The 19,475-nt window shown below is 44.4% G+C and overlaps 2 protein-coding genes across 2 annotated transcripts in view; both read left to right on the top strand.

Moving 5' to 3' along the window:
- Positions 1-221: 221 nt before the first annotated feature.
- On the top strand, positions 222-1,763 carry LOC134392107 (5-beta-cholestane-3-alpha,7-alpha-diol 12-alpha-hydroxylase-like). Its single transcript, XM_063116183.1, has one exon. The coding sequence runs from the start codon at positions 222-224 to the stop codon at positions 1,761-1,763; it is 1,542 nt and encodes a 513-aa protein (XP_062972253.1).
- Positions 1,764-10,309: 8,546 nt separating this feature from the next.
- Positions 10,310-19,475, top strand: part of LOC134396320 (7-alpha-hydroxycholest-4-en-3-one 12-alpha-hydroxylase-like) — a 319,750-nt gene continuing 310,584 nt past the window's right edge. Inside the window, exon 1 of the mRNA XM_063122772.1 lies at positions 10,310-10,343. The gene's annotated coding sequence lies outside the window, so the exon portion shown is untranslated. The remainder of the gene's footprint in view (positions 10,344-19,475) is intronic.

Below are 19,475 nucleotides of genomic sequence, written 5' to 3'. Positions count from 1 at the left end.
GGTGGAGCAGGCCAATCCGCTACTGCTTCTACGCTCCTAATCGGAGCGGAGCACATGCCTAAATAACAATGTAGGTGGTAATTAAATGCTATTAATGTTGCAATGGGGAAGACAACCATTGCCAATTCAAATGGAATGAGGCAGTATTACCCAGTGTTCCCAGCCAACCAGATGCTTTATAAGTATACCTGTGCATCAACTCCTCTTTTCAGTTAGTGGCGATGAATTTCTGGGAGACTGTGCTTTGTGCTTTCTTAGCATGCCTCTTGGTAACCATTGTTGGCGGACTCTATACAGTAGGAGCATTTCGCAAGAGGAAACCGAAGGAACCCCCCTTGGACAAAGGCTTCCTTCCATGGCTCGGACACGGGCGAAGTTTCATGAGGAGCCCTGAAGAGTTTTTGGAAAGGATGCGGAAGAAACATGGGGATATTTTCACCGTTTTGCTCGGAGGCAGTTACGTGCATTTTGTGATGGACCCTCATTCTTACAGAAACATGGTAAGGGAATCAAAAGACAAACTGGATTTTTATAAATTTGGATCAATTATAGTTTTTAATACATTTGATTTTTGCACATCTGAATCTCAGCACAAGATTGTGCAAACAGTTAGCAAGAAGAATCTCAAAGGTCAGAGTCTAACTCTCCTGAACCAGGAGATGATGGAGAATTTAAGGGCTGTGATGCTTCACAGCCAGGATTCAGACGAGGGGAAAAGATGTTGGCAGCAGGATGGAGTCCTCCACTTTAGCTACAAAACCGTCTTCCAGGCTTCTTTTCTGACATTGTTTGGAACTGAGCCAGATGAAGATGTAGAAAGCAAAGAAAATGGTAAGGATAATAAAGTAGCACAGTGTGGAGAGTTGTTTGAATATTTCCAGAAATTTGACCATTTCTTTCCCCAAATGGCCTTCAACATGCTGAATCCTCTTGGCAAGAAGGAGACACGGAGATTGAAGAACTATTTTTGGGACATTCTGTCAGTAGAAAAGATATACCAGAAGGAAAACATTAGCAGTTGGGTAGCTGAGCAAGATCAGCAGATGGCTGAGACTGGGATGAGTGAAAAGATGCGGAGCAAATTCCTGCTGCTGCTTCTCTGGACATCTCAAGCTAATACTGGTCCAGCTACTTTCTGGATTCTTGTGCACCTCCTGAAATATCCAGAAGCAATGAAGGCAGTGAGGGAAGAGGTGGACAGAGTATTAAGAGAGACGGATCAGGAACTGAAACCAGGCAGCCCCTTCTTCAACATGTCCTTGGATACCATAAAGACTCCTCTTCTGGACAGTGCAATAGAGGAAACTCTACGCCTGAAAGTGAGTCCTTTTCTGTTCAGAAGTATAGTACAGGATGCAGATCTTAAGATGGCTGACGGGAGAGAATATATTTTCCGGAAAGGAGACAATCTTCTTCTTTCCCCCTTCATTGCACTGCAAATGGATCCAGAAATTCATCCCGACCCCCAGACTTTCAAATATGACAGGTTCGTGAACCCAGATGGTACAAAAAAAGAATTCTTTAAGAATGGGAAAAAGCTGAAGTGTTACAGTATGCCTTTTGGTGGCGGTGCCACAATGTGCCCTGGGCGGTTCTTTGCAATTAGCGAAATGAAGATGTTTGTCATCTTGACGCTCACCTACTTTGACATGGAACTGATTAATGCAGAAGAAGAAATACCGCCAATAGATGGATCACGCTATGGGTTTGGAACGGCACATCCTTCTTATGATATTCAGTTTAGGTATCGATTGCGTTTTTAAAGGGAAGGATACATAAACTTCTCTGTACATTCATTTGCAATCATTCATTGTTTTATCCTGGTGGGAACAGTCTGTAAAATACTCTTCATGATGTTGTTTTCTTTTAATACGGAGTACCAACATTCCAGGCAGTGTCTATGTTATTTTGCATGGGCATAGAATAAGAAGTACAGTAGCACCTATTCTGAATGATGCAGATAGCATGAGATTGCAAAGGTTACACCCCATTTCATAAAATCTATGATTCTAAGGTATAGGAGTTAAACAGCTACTACCGTATTTCTTCAATTCGAAGACACACTTTCCCCCCATATAAACATCTCAAAAAACGGGGTGCATCATAGAATCGCAGGTGCATTTATTATCTCTTAGAATCAAAGCTTTTTTCCTGTTGGTGGTACTGAAATTAGTGTGCGTCTTACCATCAATGGCATCTTAGAATTGAAGAAATACGGTAGTTTGGGAAGAGGTGTAGTTGATTTCTTATTGTCTTCGGTCCAACTACCTTCGGAGACCTGTGCATAAACGTTGTCATAGAATCTGCGACTGATGAAAACGCTTGCCATAGCAGGCCTATTAATTGCTGGATTCCAGAGCACATAGACATGACTTCAGTAAGAGCATAACAAATATGCTCTTGATCATGATCTTCTCTTAGATTCCCTTCATGACCTTGGATTTTGTGGCTGTCTATAACTGGTTTGCCTCCTATCTAGCGGGTCGCTCTTTCAGCGTGTTGGCTAATGGCAACTCGTCTTCCTCCTTTCCCCTTTCAGTAGGGGTTCCGCAAGGCTCGGTGCTTGGCCCGTTGTTGTTTTCCTTATACATGTTGCCCTTGGGCAAGCTTATTCAATCTCATGGCCTCCAATATCATCTGATATGATACACAACTATATCTGTCATCTCCGGAACTTTCTCCTGATGTTCACGATCGTATCTCAGCATGTCTTTCAGATATCTCAGCTTGGCTGCTTCATCGTCGTTTGAAACTTGTCGTTTTTTCCTGTATAATATTGCCAGGATTTGATCATTTTTGTCTGTCTCGTCTGCCAAGACGCTTGTTCATGCACTGGTTATTTCTCGGTTGGACTACTGCAACCTTCTTCTCTCTGGCCTTCCTTCTTCTCACATCAGTCCGTTGGTTTCTGTTCACCACTCTGCCGCAAAGATCATCTTCTTGGCTCGCCGCTCTGTTACTCCGCTTCTGAAATCTCTTCATTGGCTTCCAATTCACTTCAGAATCCAATATAAACTTCTCCTGTTAACCTTCAAAGATGGTGTTTTCAGAAATTGAAGAAATAGTGGGAATGAAAATAGAACAAACACCAAAAATAGCATTGCTGTCACTATTTGAAGATATAAAGTGTGGAAAAGGAACTATAGAGCTGATATCGAGTTTGTTGGTTGCAGCACGATTGATGATAGCTAGGAACTGGAAGATCCAAGGGGAATATTCTATTGAGGAATGGTATAAAGTAGTATGGGACATAGCCATTAATGATAAACTGACATGCAATATTAAGTGGAGAAAAGGCGTAACTAAAATAAATGAGTTCGAAGGAATCTGGAAACAGTTCCTAGTGTTTGTGTTTACTAAGGGAAGTGGGAAACCACCAGCAGAAGAAATGATTAGATTTTGGACTCAAGAATGATCCCGAGGTGGGGGGTGCACATTTATGTTAAGAATGAAGATGTTGTAGTGTGATAAGGCATATGTAATAGTTTTTGATATTTGTACTCAACAATTATTCAATATGTATGCAGCAGATATTTGATGTATTTTTTTTCTTATTGTGTTAGTTTCAGTTATATTTTGGAAATGTTTATCTATGTCTATTTAGTGTTGAAAATGAATAAAAATTATTATTAAAAAAAAAAAAAAAACCTTCAAAGCTTTTCACGGTCTAGCTCCTTCCTATCTCTCCTCTCTCATCTCACAATATTGCCCCACTCGTGCTCTTCGCTCCTCTGATGCCATGTTTCTCGCCTGCCCAAGGGTCTCTACTTCCCTTGCTTTGCTTCGTCCATTTTCTTCTGCTGCCCCTTACGCCTGGAACGCTCTTCCAGAACATTTGAGAACTACAAGTTCAATCGCAGCTTTTAAAGCTCAACTAAAAACTTTTCTTTTTCCTAAAGCTTTTAAAACTTGATGTTGTGCGGACTTTATACTGTTAGTTTTACCCTACCCTGTGCCTGCTTACCCTACCCTGTGCCTGTTTGCATTCTCTTCCCCACCTTATTGTTTTACTATGATTTTATTAGATTGTAAGCCTATGCGGCAGGGTCTTGCTATTTACTGTTTTAATCTGTACAGCACCATGTACATTGATGGTGCTATATAAATAAATAATAATAATAATAAATATTTGAATCAGTTGTGAGAATCCTAACTTTTAAAAATCACTTTTACCCCTCACAGTATATAAGGCAATTGAAATTGTAAATAATTGTGATTATTTACAGCCCTCCAGTGATTTCACAATCCTTCACACAAATGTTTGTATTACAGTTCTGACAACAACCTTGTAAGGTAGGTCTGTATTACTCCCAAATTGCAGGGTGGGATGCAGAGCTGAGAGCAAATGTGCATGTCTAAAATGGCTAGCTTGTAAATTCATCACAGAGGCAAGATTTAAACGAGGCGTGGGCCAAGACAGGGCACATTTGGGGAGGACTTGGGGTTGGGTGAAAACCTGATGGGTGTAAAATTTTAAGGGGAGGGAAAGTTGTGAACCACTTAGGGAACGGTACTTATTTTTGAAGAGATGGAAGGAGTGGTTGTTTTTTGCTTGGTTTGGTGGTTGTTTTTGTACTAGTATGCTTTTAGGAAGTTTTTTTAGGATGTTTTAACAATGTATACTATGTTTTTAATCAGTATTTTATGAATTTTATACTTACTGTTGTCCCCCACCTTGATCAAAATGGAGAGGCGGGTAAGAAATAAAATAATTATTATTATTATTATTATTATTATTATTATTATTATTATTATTAGAAAAATTCTAGCCACCGCTTTTTTCCTGGGAAAAGTAGGTGGGGGCAACATTCCCCTGCACATTTTAGCAGGTAACGAATGGTCCAGCGAACGGGTGGGGGATTTTTGCCTAGTTGTTATTTAATCTGGGGACTTCCTGCTTTGTAATTCACTCTCTCAGCCACTACCCAGTATCAGTTCTTTAAAAGTTCTGCACTTGTAAAATAAATAAATAAATGCAATTTAAAAGAGAAAAGGACAACTTTTTTCCTTTCCCGTCTCTTGAGCCCTTCCTCTGTTTTGTTACATAGTGAGAAGGTTCCAGATTGGTGCTGGTTGCTGGTATCAAAGCGGAACATTTGATCTTTCTGTGAGCTTCATCACAACGGTGCTTTATCTCACTGTCATCCTGCCTAGTTTACTATTTTGCTCCGCGACCCTCACATGACTTCATCCCTGTCCTGCAGTCATCTTGTCTCTTCCCCTCTATTTTGTGTGTTTTTCTAGAGTGGGGAAAGTGCGGCATTTTTTCTCTGCAGTGGATAGCGCCGCCCTTCTGTCCCCCTCTATTGCCATTCTCATGCTATGTGGCAGAACCTCCCTTCTTGGGGGCACCTGTGTTGAAAGGCGGTCGTCTTGCTGACGAGCATGTGCTGAGTTGCTCGAACCACCAGGCTTGTGCTGAGTCACTCAAATGTACTCCGCTGCTCCAACCCCACTCTCATTGTTCTCTCATTGCTATTTCTCCCCCTCAGAAGGCAAAAATGGCACCTAATTGATCAAACACTAAGGCCGTAGCTAGACCTAAGGTTTATCCCAGGATCATTCCGGGTTCATCGCTGCCTGAGCACTGGATGCCCTGTGTGGTGCTTAGATGAACAGGTTTGACCCCAGGACAATCCTGGGATAAACCTTAGGTCTAGCTACGGCCTAAATCATTAAAACAGTAGACAAATGCACAAAAACATAGAGCAAGGGGAGGCGCCCATGTCCATCACAATGTCCATCAACCACAAGAACCAATGAACTGAAAGGGGAAGGAACCAGGAAGAACGAGCTGGTGCAAGTAGTTACAAAGTAGCTTCTGTGAGAGGTACTGACCCCATTTTGGAGCAGCTAAAACCCCACCTGCAGCAGGAAGGAGACTGAGAGCATTCACACAAGGATAGATCAAGCAACCGTTTTCTGATAGACTTCTTCAAATGCATTTCCCAGAGACAAAGGTGGGGTTAAAATTAAGCAGAATATGAATGCCGGATGGCGAGAGTGATATGTGGCCACGCACATGCTCATGTAGTCCTGTTGCTGAACTTCAGCTTGAACACATGTCTTTAAAGCAATCATTACTGTGTAAAGTCATCTTTTGTAAAGAGAATGTTTTCAGCAAGTACAGCTATTATCCACAGTCACCCTCTTTTGTTATGTCTCTCTCCCATCGCAAGTAGCATCACTTCCAGTGCTTATGAGCAGTGATGTCACTGCTTTTCTTTAGATGGTATAAAAAAACCCAGGTTTTAGAGAAGGGGGACTGGCTCTCTCTCTCTTTGACTAGAAGCACAGGGCCATACTACTGAATCCTGCTTGCCAGAGCAAGCTGCCATTAGTGAGTGCTTTGCCTCCCCTATCCAAGGCTCCCTGTATTCTTTTCGTCTTCACCTGAGACCAGGAGTTGCAACGCTCACCAGTTCATGCCTACAGGAAAAGGCTCCAGCCCAAGGAAAAGTATATTGCCTTTAAAGGTTCCCTCTACTCTTCCCCCTGCTGTGTGTGTATGCTCTTAAGTCTCAGAAAGTCTATTTTTCAGTCTTGAAACTACTTCTAAGCCTCCAGTTGCTCAGCTAATTTCCCCAAAACTAGCTTGTGCATTTGTATCTGTTTCATCCTCAATAAATGTGCCATTGTGGCATTATCCTCTTCAGTGGTGTAGATTTCTTGAGTAAGAATCGCCTTACGTAGCCACAGACGCCCTATTGCCAATGTCAGAAGATTCCTTATAAGCAGGTGTAGGTCTCATTAGAACGTGTGCACGTTGTACACAGGTCTAATGAGAGCACATCACATAATGGTTCTGGTGGAGAAGGCGGGCAGACACATGTCTGTTCATACACACGTTAGCATGGAGTAGCCTTGGCAAGAAGGGATTCTAGTGAAAGGTTCACTGTACGAATGTTTTTCTGTTTTCTGTTTCCATTGCTGGGTAACACAGATGTGTTTGAAGTATTGTTGCATGCCAGATGTTTTGCTTAGCCTAAATGTTTGCTAGAACTGTGATTTTAGAAACTGCTTTTTAGAACTGCAAAAATTAGAATTGCTAGAATTGTTTTGCTAGGTTAGCGTAAACCTGCAGAGTTTTACCTTGGTTCTGGGGAGCAGTAATTTGGATGTGGCCCTAAAGACAGGGTGAGCAATCCTCTCTACGCTCAAGCTAAAGCCACAGTTGAGTTGCCTTAAGGTGTTGAAATGAACACAATAAGGGACCACATTTTGTTGTAGATTCTGCTGCCATACAGAAGTCTACTTGAGTAGTCTTGGGACTAGCATGAGGAAAAGTGCATAGTCCTGGGACTTTGGAGAATAGCAATTCTAGCTCAATCAGAGTAGCAATTGGAGGAGACTAGGACAAGTCTCTGCCACCCACAGAATGCAGTTTAGAGAAGCAGTGAGCATAATCAGCAGGCAGGCAGGCAAAGTTGGGAGCAACAAACCAGATTGCAAAGATGCAGCAATACATAGATTTGGCCCACCCTTCATGGAAATTCATCACAGCCGCAATGGTAGTAGGAATCTGTTGCATAATAGTTGTAGCATGGAGAGTGTACAAGCCCATGAAATGCACAGTACACCATATCACTAGAATTTCAAGAGAGAGAGAAGAGATCTCCCAAGCAACCAAGGGAGAATCTTCCCTCAAACGAGAAAGTGCAAAGTCCCTACTAGAGCATTAGGGGATGGAGAAAGGTAGTTGCCCTTGGAAACCAGGGGCCTTGCTAGACCTACCTGGTAATCCGGTGCAGAGTCGGGGTGAGGCCGCACTGCAGCTAGCACAGGCCGTCGCCCCTAGCTAGACATAACACGTGACGGGGTAAGGGAAAGCCCCGTCGCGTTGGCCATTTTTTAATCTTAAAGGGGCCATGTGCGCAGGAGCGCACCAACGGAAAAGTAATTCTTTTTTTAAAAATTAAAGGGTTCCCTGCTCCCCCTGCCCCTGATTCCCCCCCCAATGTCTGATACCCCCCCTGCCCGCTCGGTCGCCCGTCCTCTCCCCGCTTGCCATGTCCGCCCGCTTGCTCGCCCATCCCCGATCTCCTTGCCCTGGCCCCGTTCTTCTTCCCCCCATCCACCATGTCTGATGCCCCCTGCCCACTCGCCAGCCCTCTCGCCATGCCCGCCCGATCACCCGATCACCATGTCCGATGCCCCCTCCACGCCCCCCCTCCATGCTCTCCCCACCCTGGCTCTGCTCTTCCCCCCATCTCTCCTGCTGGGTCTTCTCTTCCCCCCCGGCCCCCAACTCCCCCCGTGATTTCACACACACCCGGCCCAATGGGCACAACGCTCCTATGGAGTGCTGTGCCCAGTGTGCGGCTTCTCCCGGCTACTCTCGAGTAAGCGAGCAGCCGGGAAAAACCACGGAAGTAGATAGACCTTCCACAGCACCGGGCTCAGCCTGGGGCTGTGGAAAAACCGGGCCACAAATGGATCTGGTTATCCCGGGTCAAGGGAGGATTTAGCCCAGCCTGACCCCGGGATCCCCTGTGCATCATCTGCACGCACAGCAGGGAGCCCGGGCCTCGCACCGGGCTAAGTCCTCATCTAGCAACAGCCCAGAATGTTTTAAAACTAAAGATCCAGTTCAAACAATGTGTGGGGCTTATGCAGATGTGCGTACAAAGCAATTACCTCATGGCAGCCAAAAGGAGGCTCTTGCCTATTATTATTAATATTATTATTATTATTATTATTATTATTATTATTATTATTATTATTTATTTATTTATATAGCACCATCAATGTACATGGTGCTGTACAGAGTAAAACAGTAAATAGCAAGACTCTGCCGCATAGGCTTACAATCTAATAAAATCATAGTAAAACAATAAGGAGGGGAAGAGAATGCAAACAGGCACAGGGTAGGGTAAGCAGGCACAGGGTAGGGTAAAACTAACAGTATAAAGTCTGCACATTGTGGTGTACATGTCTGGATATGCAAAGCTTAATTTAAGATTGGAAACCGCAAGCAGAAGAGTACAAAGAAATGTGTACAAAATTAGAGAAGAAAAACCAAAGTTTAGCAAACAGATTAGAAATGATGGAGTGAGTGTGGTTCTGTAGCTGAACATGTTAAAATAGCCACCCTCATTAAAGATGCCCAAGTAGATAGGGATCAATGTAAGGTAGCAGCAGAGCAAGCCCAGTTTAAAACCAGCAAACTCCAAGCCCAACTTGACAAATTGCAAGCCGCCGCCCGCTTCCTAGCAGATCAAAACCGGCAAGCCAGAGCAAGCGCTAGTCATGAGCACTGTGAGAAACAGATCCAAGCATTAAAAGCAAAGCTGAAAGTGCACCAAGGTGTAATTGATGCCATGCAAATTGAAGGGCTGGAAGATTATAAACTTCTTCCTGCGACCCAAACAGAGAGTGCAGCACCCCTGGAAACCTGGCCAGAAAGTCTGGTTAATTCAGAATGGCAGGATCCTCAGCCCATGGCCCCAGTCACAAGCAAAGTTGTAGAGAAAACTCATGCCAATGGCAGGACTTCGAGAGAAACTGTCATAGAGGCCAGTCAATGGACTCCTAGGCCTTTGCTAGACCTACCTGGGAATCCGTGCAGGAGGAGGGGCGAGCCCACGGCACAAGTAGCACGGGCCGTCACTCCAATCCAGATGTCAGATGCGACAGGCTGCAGGAAAGCCCTGTCGCGTTCGCCATTTTTGTTTGTTTGTTTGTTTAAAGGGGCCAGATGTGCACGAACATGGGGGGAATCACAGCCTATGGGACATGGGGGCGGGAAACGGAGGCCAGGGGAGATCCGGGGGACGACGACTTAATATTTATTTTAATTCAATTCTGTGTCCCTAATGAGTCCCCTGAGTACCTTTATTTTTTGGGTGGGCCTGTCTCACTTCCGAACTCATAAGCACTTGACTACCTGACTACTATAGATGAGACTTGCAACAAAATGTTGCAGTATATCCCAAACCCTTCAGAGATCAAGTTAGTAATCTATGCCACTAGCCTGGGAACATCACGTTACTGGGAGGCTGTACACCAGGCTTCCCAGACACAGCATTAATCCAAGGTGGAAGGGAAATCTGAGCCACCAATCAACCGCAGAAGGTGTAGTTGCAGCTTGCTGTCCCACCCACCACCGCACCATCAGAAAAAACACACACGCTTGGATCCAAGTGCCACTTGCCCTGGCACCGCAGAAATGAGAATGCTGTTTACTGCTTTGGGGAAAGAACACCTTTTCTCCATCCATTACTAAACCACATTCAAGCAAGAACACGAGCAAGGCAAAATCACCGAGCCTGGCTTATATCTCATCACCAACTTTTGACCTCGATTTTCCTGCACTTCCTTTCCCCCTCCACTACCCTTCTCTGGTGAGTCTTGTCATTTTAGTTTTGCTGTCCTTTAGGAAATGCTTTTCAACTGTGTATTCAGACTTTGTATTGCACATGGCATAGAAAGCTTGCCTTCCAGGATTTCACTTGTTTGTGTTATGCAATTTAGTCACTAGCTGAATTTCTTATATGGTGTATATGGTGTATAGCCCTCTTTTCTTATTTTCAGTAAAATGGCTGTAGTCACTTCTGAAGTGAGTCCAGTGACAATCCAGGTATACTTGAGTCACTTAAGAGCCCAGATGCTGATTCCTGGAGCCATCCATGTCAATGAATAAATTAGCAATATAACTAGGCTATAAAACTCTGGGCTCATCTACACCAAGCAGGATATTCCACTATGAAAGTGGCATATAAAAGGCAGGAGCCACACAACTGCTTTATAGCAGTATTGAAGTGCACTGCAGGACCTACACGACTGCTTTATAGTGGTACTGAAGTGCACTGACAACTGTTGGGGCTCATGACACATCTGCACCAAGCAGGATATTACACTATGAAAGCAGTATATGGTATGTGTCATGGTCCCCAACAGTTATTGGCCACAGCTAGACCTAAGGTTTATGCTGGGATCATCCAGGGTTCGCCCCTGCCTGAGCACTGGATCCCCTGTGCATCACCTAGATGAACAGGTTTGACCCCTGGACAATCCAGGGATAAACCCATTGGCGTGCGCACAGGGGGTGCAGAGGGTTCCATTGAACCCCCTAATGTGCCGCCGCCGCCATGTTTGCCCCGTCCTTGCTGAACCCCCTCTGAGGCCGCTGCGGGCCGAGCCAGGCGCCGTCACTCCGGAGATGGGTCAGAGGGAAATGTGCAGCGCCGCCCATCAGAAGCCTCCAGTGGCTGCGCCCGCCCAACTCCGGTTCCTGCTCCGCGCCTCGTTGTGGCCGCAGCTGCGGTTCCTGCTGCTGGGCCTGGCGGGGGCTGGGCCTGGCTAGGTGTATGGCGGGGCCAGTAAGTGCCGTTTGGGCTTCCCTGCGGAGCGGAGACCTTTGTGGGTGCGTTTCTCCGCTGCTTTCCCCAGTTACCTCCTTCCGCCTTTCTCTTTCCCCGCGAAGGGCCAGAGCAGGGAGAGTGGCCAGCGGGCGGGCGGGCGGGTGAGGAGCTGCCGCGCTTCCCGCAATTCACTCGTCAGGCAGGCACGTTCCTTCAGGGGCAAAGACAGATGTTCGGGGAGAAGGGCTGCTCTCCCATTTCCAATTCACAGAGACCACTGGAAGAGACCTGCTGCCAGCTCTCCTCACAGAGGAGAGCTGGCAGCAGCAACGAGGAGGAAGAGAAGAGCACCACGTGCGAAGGAGGTGAGGGGGAGAAGGCCGGCCAGCAGTGGGGCTTACAGTCAGGGGCCTACACTGTTCCTAGCTCTACAATACTTATTTTTCAAGCCATTCTTTTGGTAAATATGGTATGTGTGTCTCTTGTGTCACTTTAAAACAGAGCTGCAGCACAATCCTATGTATGTCTACTCAGAAGTAAGCCCCACTGAGATCAATCAAACTTACTCTGAGGTAAATGTGCACCGGATGCCGCCTGAAAATGAAGAGAGGATGAAGAAAGGACAGGAGAAAAAGAATTGTAGAAATAGAATAGCAAGATAACTGTGGGATATTTAACCATATTTAAAGACAATAAGTACATCCCACACTGGGATATTTAACCATATTTAAAGACAATAAGTACAGCAAAATTAGTGCCCTTCTACTTCAGTCCCAATCAAATAATTACAACAGTGAACCAGCCAGGTCTTCCATAGGAAAACTCTGTACCAGGTGATAGTTATTTTTAAATTTTAATTAAAAATATATTATCCTTTCCTATAACAAAATGGTACTTACTCCTAAGTAAGTGTGTCCCACTGAAGAAGGAAATCCTATTTGATTCCTGTATTCCTGTTAGTGTGACATGATAAGTTAAAGGCACAATTTTTTGCATGTTTAGACAGAAAAAAGTCCTTCAACTCCTAGAATCCCCTAGCCAGCATGGCTGGCTGGGGTATGCTGAGAATTGTAGGACTTCTTATACAGTATGTGGGTATGTGGTGTGGTTTGGCTTGAATTGCTTGTGTCTGGATTTCCTTTCTGGACTGGACTTGCTGGTTACATGACCCACAAGGCCAGGTTGTGGTATAGTCCTCTTCTGCTTTTGTGTTCAAAAGCTGTAAAGTATCCTGTGAGATCTGGAAGACTCACAACTTTATTATGGCATAATAAGCTGTTGTCCACTGGCCTCAAGTGCCAAAATGACTTTACTGGCTTGGCACTGTGAGTTTGGGGGTGGGGTGGGGGTCATGTCATTTGCTATTCCGCTTTGGGCAGCAAAATGTCTTGGACCAGCCCTGGCAAGAGCTGGCTATAATTTAGATACTGAACAACATGCATTGGGTTTCCTAGGTGTACAGGGCCCAGGTGTCTCAGGCAGGATCTACACTACTATTTTCATAGAATCATAGAATAATAGAGTTGGAAGAGGTCTATAAGGCCATCAAGTCCTGCTCAATGCAGGAATCCACCCTAAAGCATCCCTGACAGATGGTTGTCCAGCTGCTTCTTGAATGCCTCTAGTGTGGGAGAGCCCACAACCTTCCTAGGTAACTGGTTCTACTGTCATACTGCTCTAACAGTCAGGAGGTTTTTCCTGATGTCCAGCTGGAATCTGACTTCCTGTAACTTGAGCCCATTATTCCGTGTCCTGCACTCTGGGATGATCGAGAAGAGATCCTGGCCCTCCTGTGTGTGTCAATCTTTCAAGTATTTGAAAAGTGCTATCATGTCTCCCCTCAGGCTTCTCCTCAAGGCTAAACATTACCTCTGTTTCCTTTCCCCTCCGGGACACTCATACCTCTCCTGTCTGCACCCTCTCTCCCTCTTCTACCCCACACATAGGGGCATTTCTCTCTCTTCTTTCCCCAGGGCTCCCCCTACGCCAATCCTCTTCTTTTGCCCTTATTTTATTTAGAGTATTTTTATCCCGTACCTCAGCCTAAAAGTCTCCCGGAGCGGCTTACAACTGATCAGTAAAGAAGACTGATGTGCCCTTGTGACCGTTTCCCATCCTCTCTTTTCTCCTTCATCTCCTGTCTTCTGCCAATAGCCCCTTCGCGGCCTTCCAGAGATGCCCCTAGTTCCAGATCTCCTACACTCCCCCAAGTTTTCCAAATCTTGCCAGCCAGCCCTCTCTTACGCTAGGCTCGCAGCCACCCCTCGTCCTCACTATATTCACCCCAGAAGTCTCTCTCCTGGACCTCATTCCAAATTCTTTGCTCAGCAGCACACAGGGCAATCTTTTAAAATCATTATTAGGGCATTTGATGTATGGTGTATTCTCTGTATGGTGCTGGAACTTAAGATGATACTCATTGTTGTTAATGTGATAGAATCTGTTTTAAATGTGAATCTGTTTTAGTAAGTTTGGATTAGGTCATTATCTGATTAAATTTAAAGATGGTGAAAATTGACTGTATCTTTATATATGCCTGGTTATCACTACAGCAAAAAATAGTATTCAGAGTCTCCATTTTAAAATGTGTATTTTTAAAGTACAGATTACTTGTTAATTTAAAAAAATACAGTTTACTTCAGTTTTCGTTTATTTTGTTTGTTTGATGAATGGAAAAAAGTCCTTTATTACTATATATTTAATCAATGTTTACCTTAAAAAAACCAACCCCTGGCTGAACCCCCTAATGAAATGTGCTGCGCACGCCTATGGATAAACCTTAGGTCTAGCTATGGCCATCAGTGCACTTCAATACCGCTATAAAGCAGTCGTGTGGCTCCTGCCTTTTATATCCTGCTTTCATACCACTTTTATAGTGGAATATCTTGCAGTGTAGATGAGCCCTCTGGTGCCAACAGCATTTACAATTTCCTATCAATAAATACCAGCATCTAGGAAAAACAAAATTGTTACTAGTATTATTTATTAGTATCATTTATTACATTTGTATACCGCCCCATAGCCGAGGCTCTCTGGGCGGTTTACATAGGATAAAAATACTTAAAAACAATATACAAAAAATTTAAATAATGAAACCCCACAATTTAAAACCACAAAAACATACAAAAACCAACCCAGGCTATTGCTAAATGCCTGGGAGAAGAGGAAAGTCTTGACCTGGTGCTGGAAAGATGCCAATGTCGGCGCCAGGTGGGCTTCGTCACAGAGATGGCTTCTCACTGTCTTATTGAATACTCAGTTGCAGTTAAAATGGAAGCATGAGTAAAAGTGATGCATGCACTGTGGTTAATTATAGCATAGAGTTGGATTATATGATGAGAGTTGCATCAGCCTGCTAGAACAGGGACCATGGGATTTGTAGTCAGCTGTGTTGCTAGAATGCCGCTGCCAACACAAGCCTGCAGCTGAGTGCATTGTGGTATGGAAATAACCAAGGGTTTCCTAAGACTAGACGTGTAAATGCATGAAATTGTTTCTCCCCTTTAAATATATAGGAAGCTAGGCAGTGGCTACAAGAGAGAGACACCCCCGCCCCAAAGAAGTTCACCTGGTGCCTACTTTATTATTTTTGGTGTCAGGCAATGACCTTTCTTTTCTCCCAGGCATTTTAGAGACTCAGGCCCTTTCTACACCTAAGGATTATGCCAGGCAAAGGGAAGGATCATCTCTGCCTGCTGCCGGGATCCCTTGTGTGTCATTTGGATCATAGAATCATAGAATAGCAGAGTTGGAAGGGGCCTACAAGGCCATCGAGTCCAACCCCCTGCTTAATGCAGGAATCCACCCTAAAGCATCCCTGACAGATGGTTGTCCAGCTGCCTCTTGAATGCCTCTAGTATGGGAGAGCCCACAACCTCCCTAGGTAACTGATTCCACCGTCGCACTGCTCTAACAGTCAGGAAGTTTTTCCTGATGTCCAGCTGGAATCTGGCTTCCTGTAACTTGAGCCTGTTATTCCGTGTCCTTCACTCTGGGAGGATCGAGAAGAGATCCTGGCCCTCCTCTGTGTGACAACCTTTTAAGTATTTGAAGAGTGCTCTCATGTCTCCCCTCCATCTTCTCTTCTCCAGGCTAAACATGCCCAGTTCTTTCAGTCTCTCTTTATAGGGCTTTGTTTCTAGACCTCTGATCATCCTGGATGCACAGGCATGATCCCGGGACGATCCCGGGACGAAAAGGCAAGTGTAGAAACGGACACAGTTTAGAGTTTTAAGGCTCTTTTTCAGATATTCTTATTGGTTACATTCTAAACACAAAATTTACCTTTGGTAATATCTTCATTTTTACTAAAGCTGTTCTTCCAAACCACGATAAATTTAATCCTCTATATTTTTCTAATTTATCTATAACTTCTTTTTTTTAATTGTTTAAATTCTTCTTTTCTAAATCCTCTAAATCTTTTGTAATTTTAATTCCCAAATATTTAATCATCTCTTTAATTTTCATATTCTTCTCCTTACTTTCCCAATCCTTCCCTTTCTTTTTAGTATAATTAAACAACATAATCTCTGATTTTGTCCAATTTATTCTCGATCCTGTAACTTCTTCAAAATCCTTCAGATGATGCTTAATTCTTTCCATTTTTTCTAATGGATTCTTAATTGTCAATAATGTGTCATCTGCAAACATATTTATTTTTATTATTTTATTATTATTGCAACCTACTCCCTCTATAATATCATCTTCTCTTATCGCATTTGCCAATAGTTCTATAAACAATACAAATAGGAACGGTGAGAGTGGACATCATTGTCTCGTCCCTCGGGCCAGTTGTATCTTTTCTGTAACTCCATCATTTATCACCACTGAAGCTGTGTTTTGTGAGTATAATTGTTATTAGGGATGTGCTCCGCTTAGGAGCGTAGAAGCAGTAGCGGATTGGCCTGCTCCGCCTTACCCAGAGGCGGAGTAGGAGCGGACCGCGGACCCCCTAGAAGCAAGGCGAAGAGAAGCGCCCATTTTTCGGAGCTCCGAGTTCAGGCGGAGCGCTCCGGTCGCCATCTTGAAAACATTTCGCCATAGGATTGCATTGCGGCAAATAATCGCGCATAACTACGTTGTTTTTGAAGCTATCATTCTGGAAATTCTTGTGCACAGAGAGTCGTGGATGGGGGTCATTTTGAGACCACTCTCAACTTTCTGCGTTGTCTGGGTCGCGGGCTATATTTTTGTGAAAATCGGGTCAACCGCGCGGCTCAAACTGCATTTTCGGCTTTTCGCCCATAGGATTGCATTGAGGGAAAGAATCGGGGATAACTGGGGGGGGGTTAAGCTATCGTTCTGGAAATTCTTGTGCACAGAGAGTCATGGATGGGGGTCATTTTGAGACCACTCTCAACTTTCTGCATCGTACGGGTCGCGGGCTATATTTTTGTGAAAATCGGGTCAATCGCGCGGCTCAAACTGCGTTTTCGGTTTTTCGCCCATAGGATTGCATTGAGGGAAAGAATCGGGGATAACTGGGGGGGTTTAAGCTATCGTTCTGAAAATTCTTGTGCACAGAGAGTCGTGGATGGGGGTCATTTTGAGACCACTCTCAACTTTCTGCATCGTACGGGTCGCGGGCTAGAAGTTTTTAAAAAATTGGCGGGAAAAATACCTTTTTCAAAGGGCTGAGGGGCAGAGTCAGCTCCCGGTCATGATGATCCCAAAGTTGGAGGAGGGCATAGGCAAAACAGGTAACTTGGGATTCTGGGAAACTTCTCTTTCTTCATCTGAACGGGCTTTTCCCCGTGTTTTTTAACACAGTAGCCCCACCAAATGCACAAACACAACCTGAAATCATATACTAAGCCAAGAATAAGAGATAGAAACACAGCACTGCTCCCCACCCTAACCTTGGGGAACAACTGAATCGATGTGGTGCAAGGGGATGAGCTCCCCTAGGGCATCTCATCGTGGACGTGCCCCCACTCTCTCCTGCACTGGAAGGCCATTAGAGCCTTCCAAAGAGAGTAAAACGGTGGAGCAATGCCTATCATGAGTTGAAGTGAATGGTCACTTTTCAGTGGTGGAGCAATGCCTGTTCTGAGTCGAAGTGAGCGTTTTACTTCTTCTCAGAGCTGTGGCTGTCAGTGTCTTGAACTGGCAGCTACTTCCCCCTCCCCCGGGCACGTCCCCCTATTGCTGGTAAAAGACAGATATAGCCTTTTAAAAAAAGTTCTTCTTGTTGTTTATTGAGCAACACTGCTGCTTTTAATTCCACCCCTCCTTTGTTTATTGATTGATTTATTCCATTTTATATGCATTACTGGCTTATCCTTGGCTCACTTCCTTATGCCCCCAGAAATGCCAGCTGCATGCCTGCCTGCCTTCCCTCCCTCCTCCCCTGCCCACCTCGCAGGGATGTTGTGTGTGGGGTGCCCGATTTTCAAAAATTCGCCAAAAATCAGGGGATGATGGGATTGCTTTGAAACTTGGCATGCGTGTGTATATCCCCATGAGGTGTCATGGTGCCAAACATGAGGTTTCTAACTTGAACAGAAAAAAAGTTGTATAATTTTTTAGCTTTCAATGCAAGCCTATGGGGGGGGAAACGGAGCTCCGGATCCGGATCCGGAGCTCCGGGCGGAGCGGAGCGGAAGTGGGCGGAGCGGGGGCGGGGCGGAGCGGCCCGATCCGGAAAATGGCGGATCTGCAAGTGAAGCGGAGCGGGGGGTCTGTGCACACCCCTAATTGTTATACCTTTGAATCTATTTCCAAACCCCATTTTTTCTATTATCCTCTTTAGTGCTTGCCAGCTCACACAATCAAATGCCTTAAATATATCCAACGCCTTAAATATATCCAACAGTTCCATAGAAAAGGGAATTTCAGCAGGTCTCATTTGTATATATGAAGAACCGGTGAAATTCCCTCTTCATCACCACAGTTAAAGCTGCAGGAGCTATACTAGAGTGACCAGATTTAAAAGAAGGCAGGGCACCTGCAGCTTTATCTGTCGTGATGAAGAGGACATTTCAGCAGGTTCTCCATATATACAAATGACACCTGCTGGAATTTCCTTTTCAATACAACTGTTAAAGATACAGGAGCCCTGTCCTCCTTTTCATATGGTCACCCTAAAAAATTAACGAAGCTGAACAAATTGTTAACGGAACCAAAATCTAGTTTACAATGACGAAGTGATAACTGAATACTGGAGCTACAGGCCTCCGGGTTTTTTTCTGCCTGTTTCACAACAACTGCTTCATCTGGATCAGAATATCACAAACAGTGTAACATTGCTTATGGTTGGGAAAAGAAGAGGATTTGTTGAGTTATATTCCTCATATTTCAACAATGTTTTTAAGTCCTCCAAACAAGGATTGACCTGGATCCCCAGCCAAAACGATACAAATTTCCAGGACCGTTGAGCTGGTCAAGTAAACAGAAATAAGACCTCAGAAGTAAGCATGGGTTGCAAAGCACTTCTTTCCAGTTTGCTGTTTTAGACTTTGAAAAAAAGCTTCTGAGTGACCACAAGATTAAAAATCACTTCTATATGTGTTTATGCAGAAGTAAGTCTCTCTCTGTTCAATGGGGTTTACTCAAAGGTAAGCCTGCATCTGATTTTAGTATGGGATGCAAATGCAGTTGAAATCAGTGGGGTTTACTTTTGAGTAAGGGAACCAGCAAATCTGTAGTTGATGCACAGCTTTGCATGATCAAAGCAATGGAAGATCAATCCTTTGATCCTTCACACTTGTGGACTACCAGGAAAAGGGTTTAAGGGAAGGGGGGAATTAGAAAAATTATTAAAACATCAAGGGCATGCTGAAAGCCCTCCATAAGATCCATCACTTCCAATTTTGATCACTTTATCTTTAAAACTTATGCAGATGTCAGCATTTGTTTAATTTCCATTTAAAATATCCTTTAAAATCAAGGAATGGCCCAATATGATTCAAACTTGGCATGGCTAAAGCCCTCCTTAAGGGCTATAACCGTGCCGCTTTTGACCACTTTACCTTTAAAAATGAGAGCGCTGTGGGCAAGTAGGGTGCATTTTCCACCTTTTTTTAAATGTGAAAATACCTAATCAGGAGTAAGAACGTAGAGTTCAATGGGACCTCTCTCCCTCCCCCTTCACGGTTGAGTGGAGAACCGCTCCCCCTCCTGTTTTGCTAGCGAGACCGCGCTTAGAACCCCCCCAACAAACAACGGGGTGGT

This window comes from Elgaria multicarinata, chromosome 1 (assembly GCF_023053635.1).
Source record: "Elgaria multicarinata webbii isolate HBS135686 ecotype San Diego chromosome 1, rElgMul1.1.pri, whole genome shotgun sequence".
Lineage (NCBI taxonomy): Eukaryota > Metazoa > Chordata > Lepidosauria > Squamata > Anguidae > Elgaria > Elgaria multicarinata.
The sequence above is the reverse complement of the archived record's forward strand: the minus strand, read 5'-3'. Positions and strand labels throughout refer to the sequence as shown.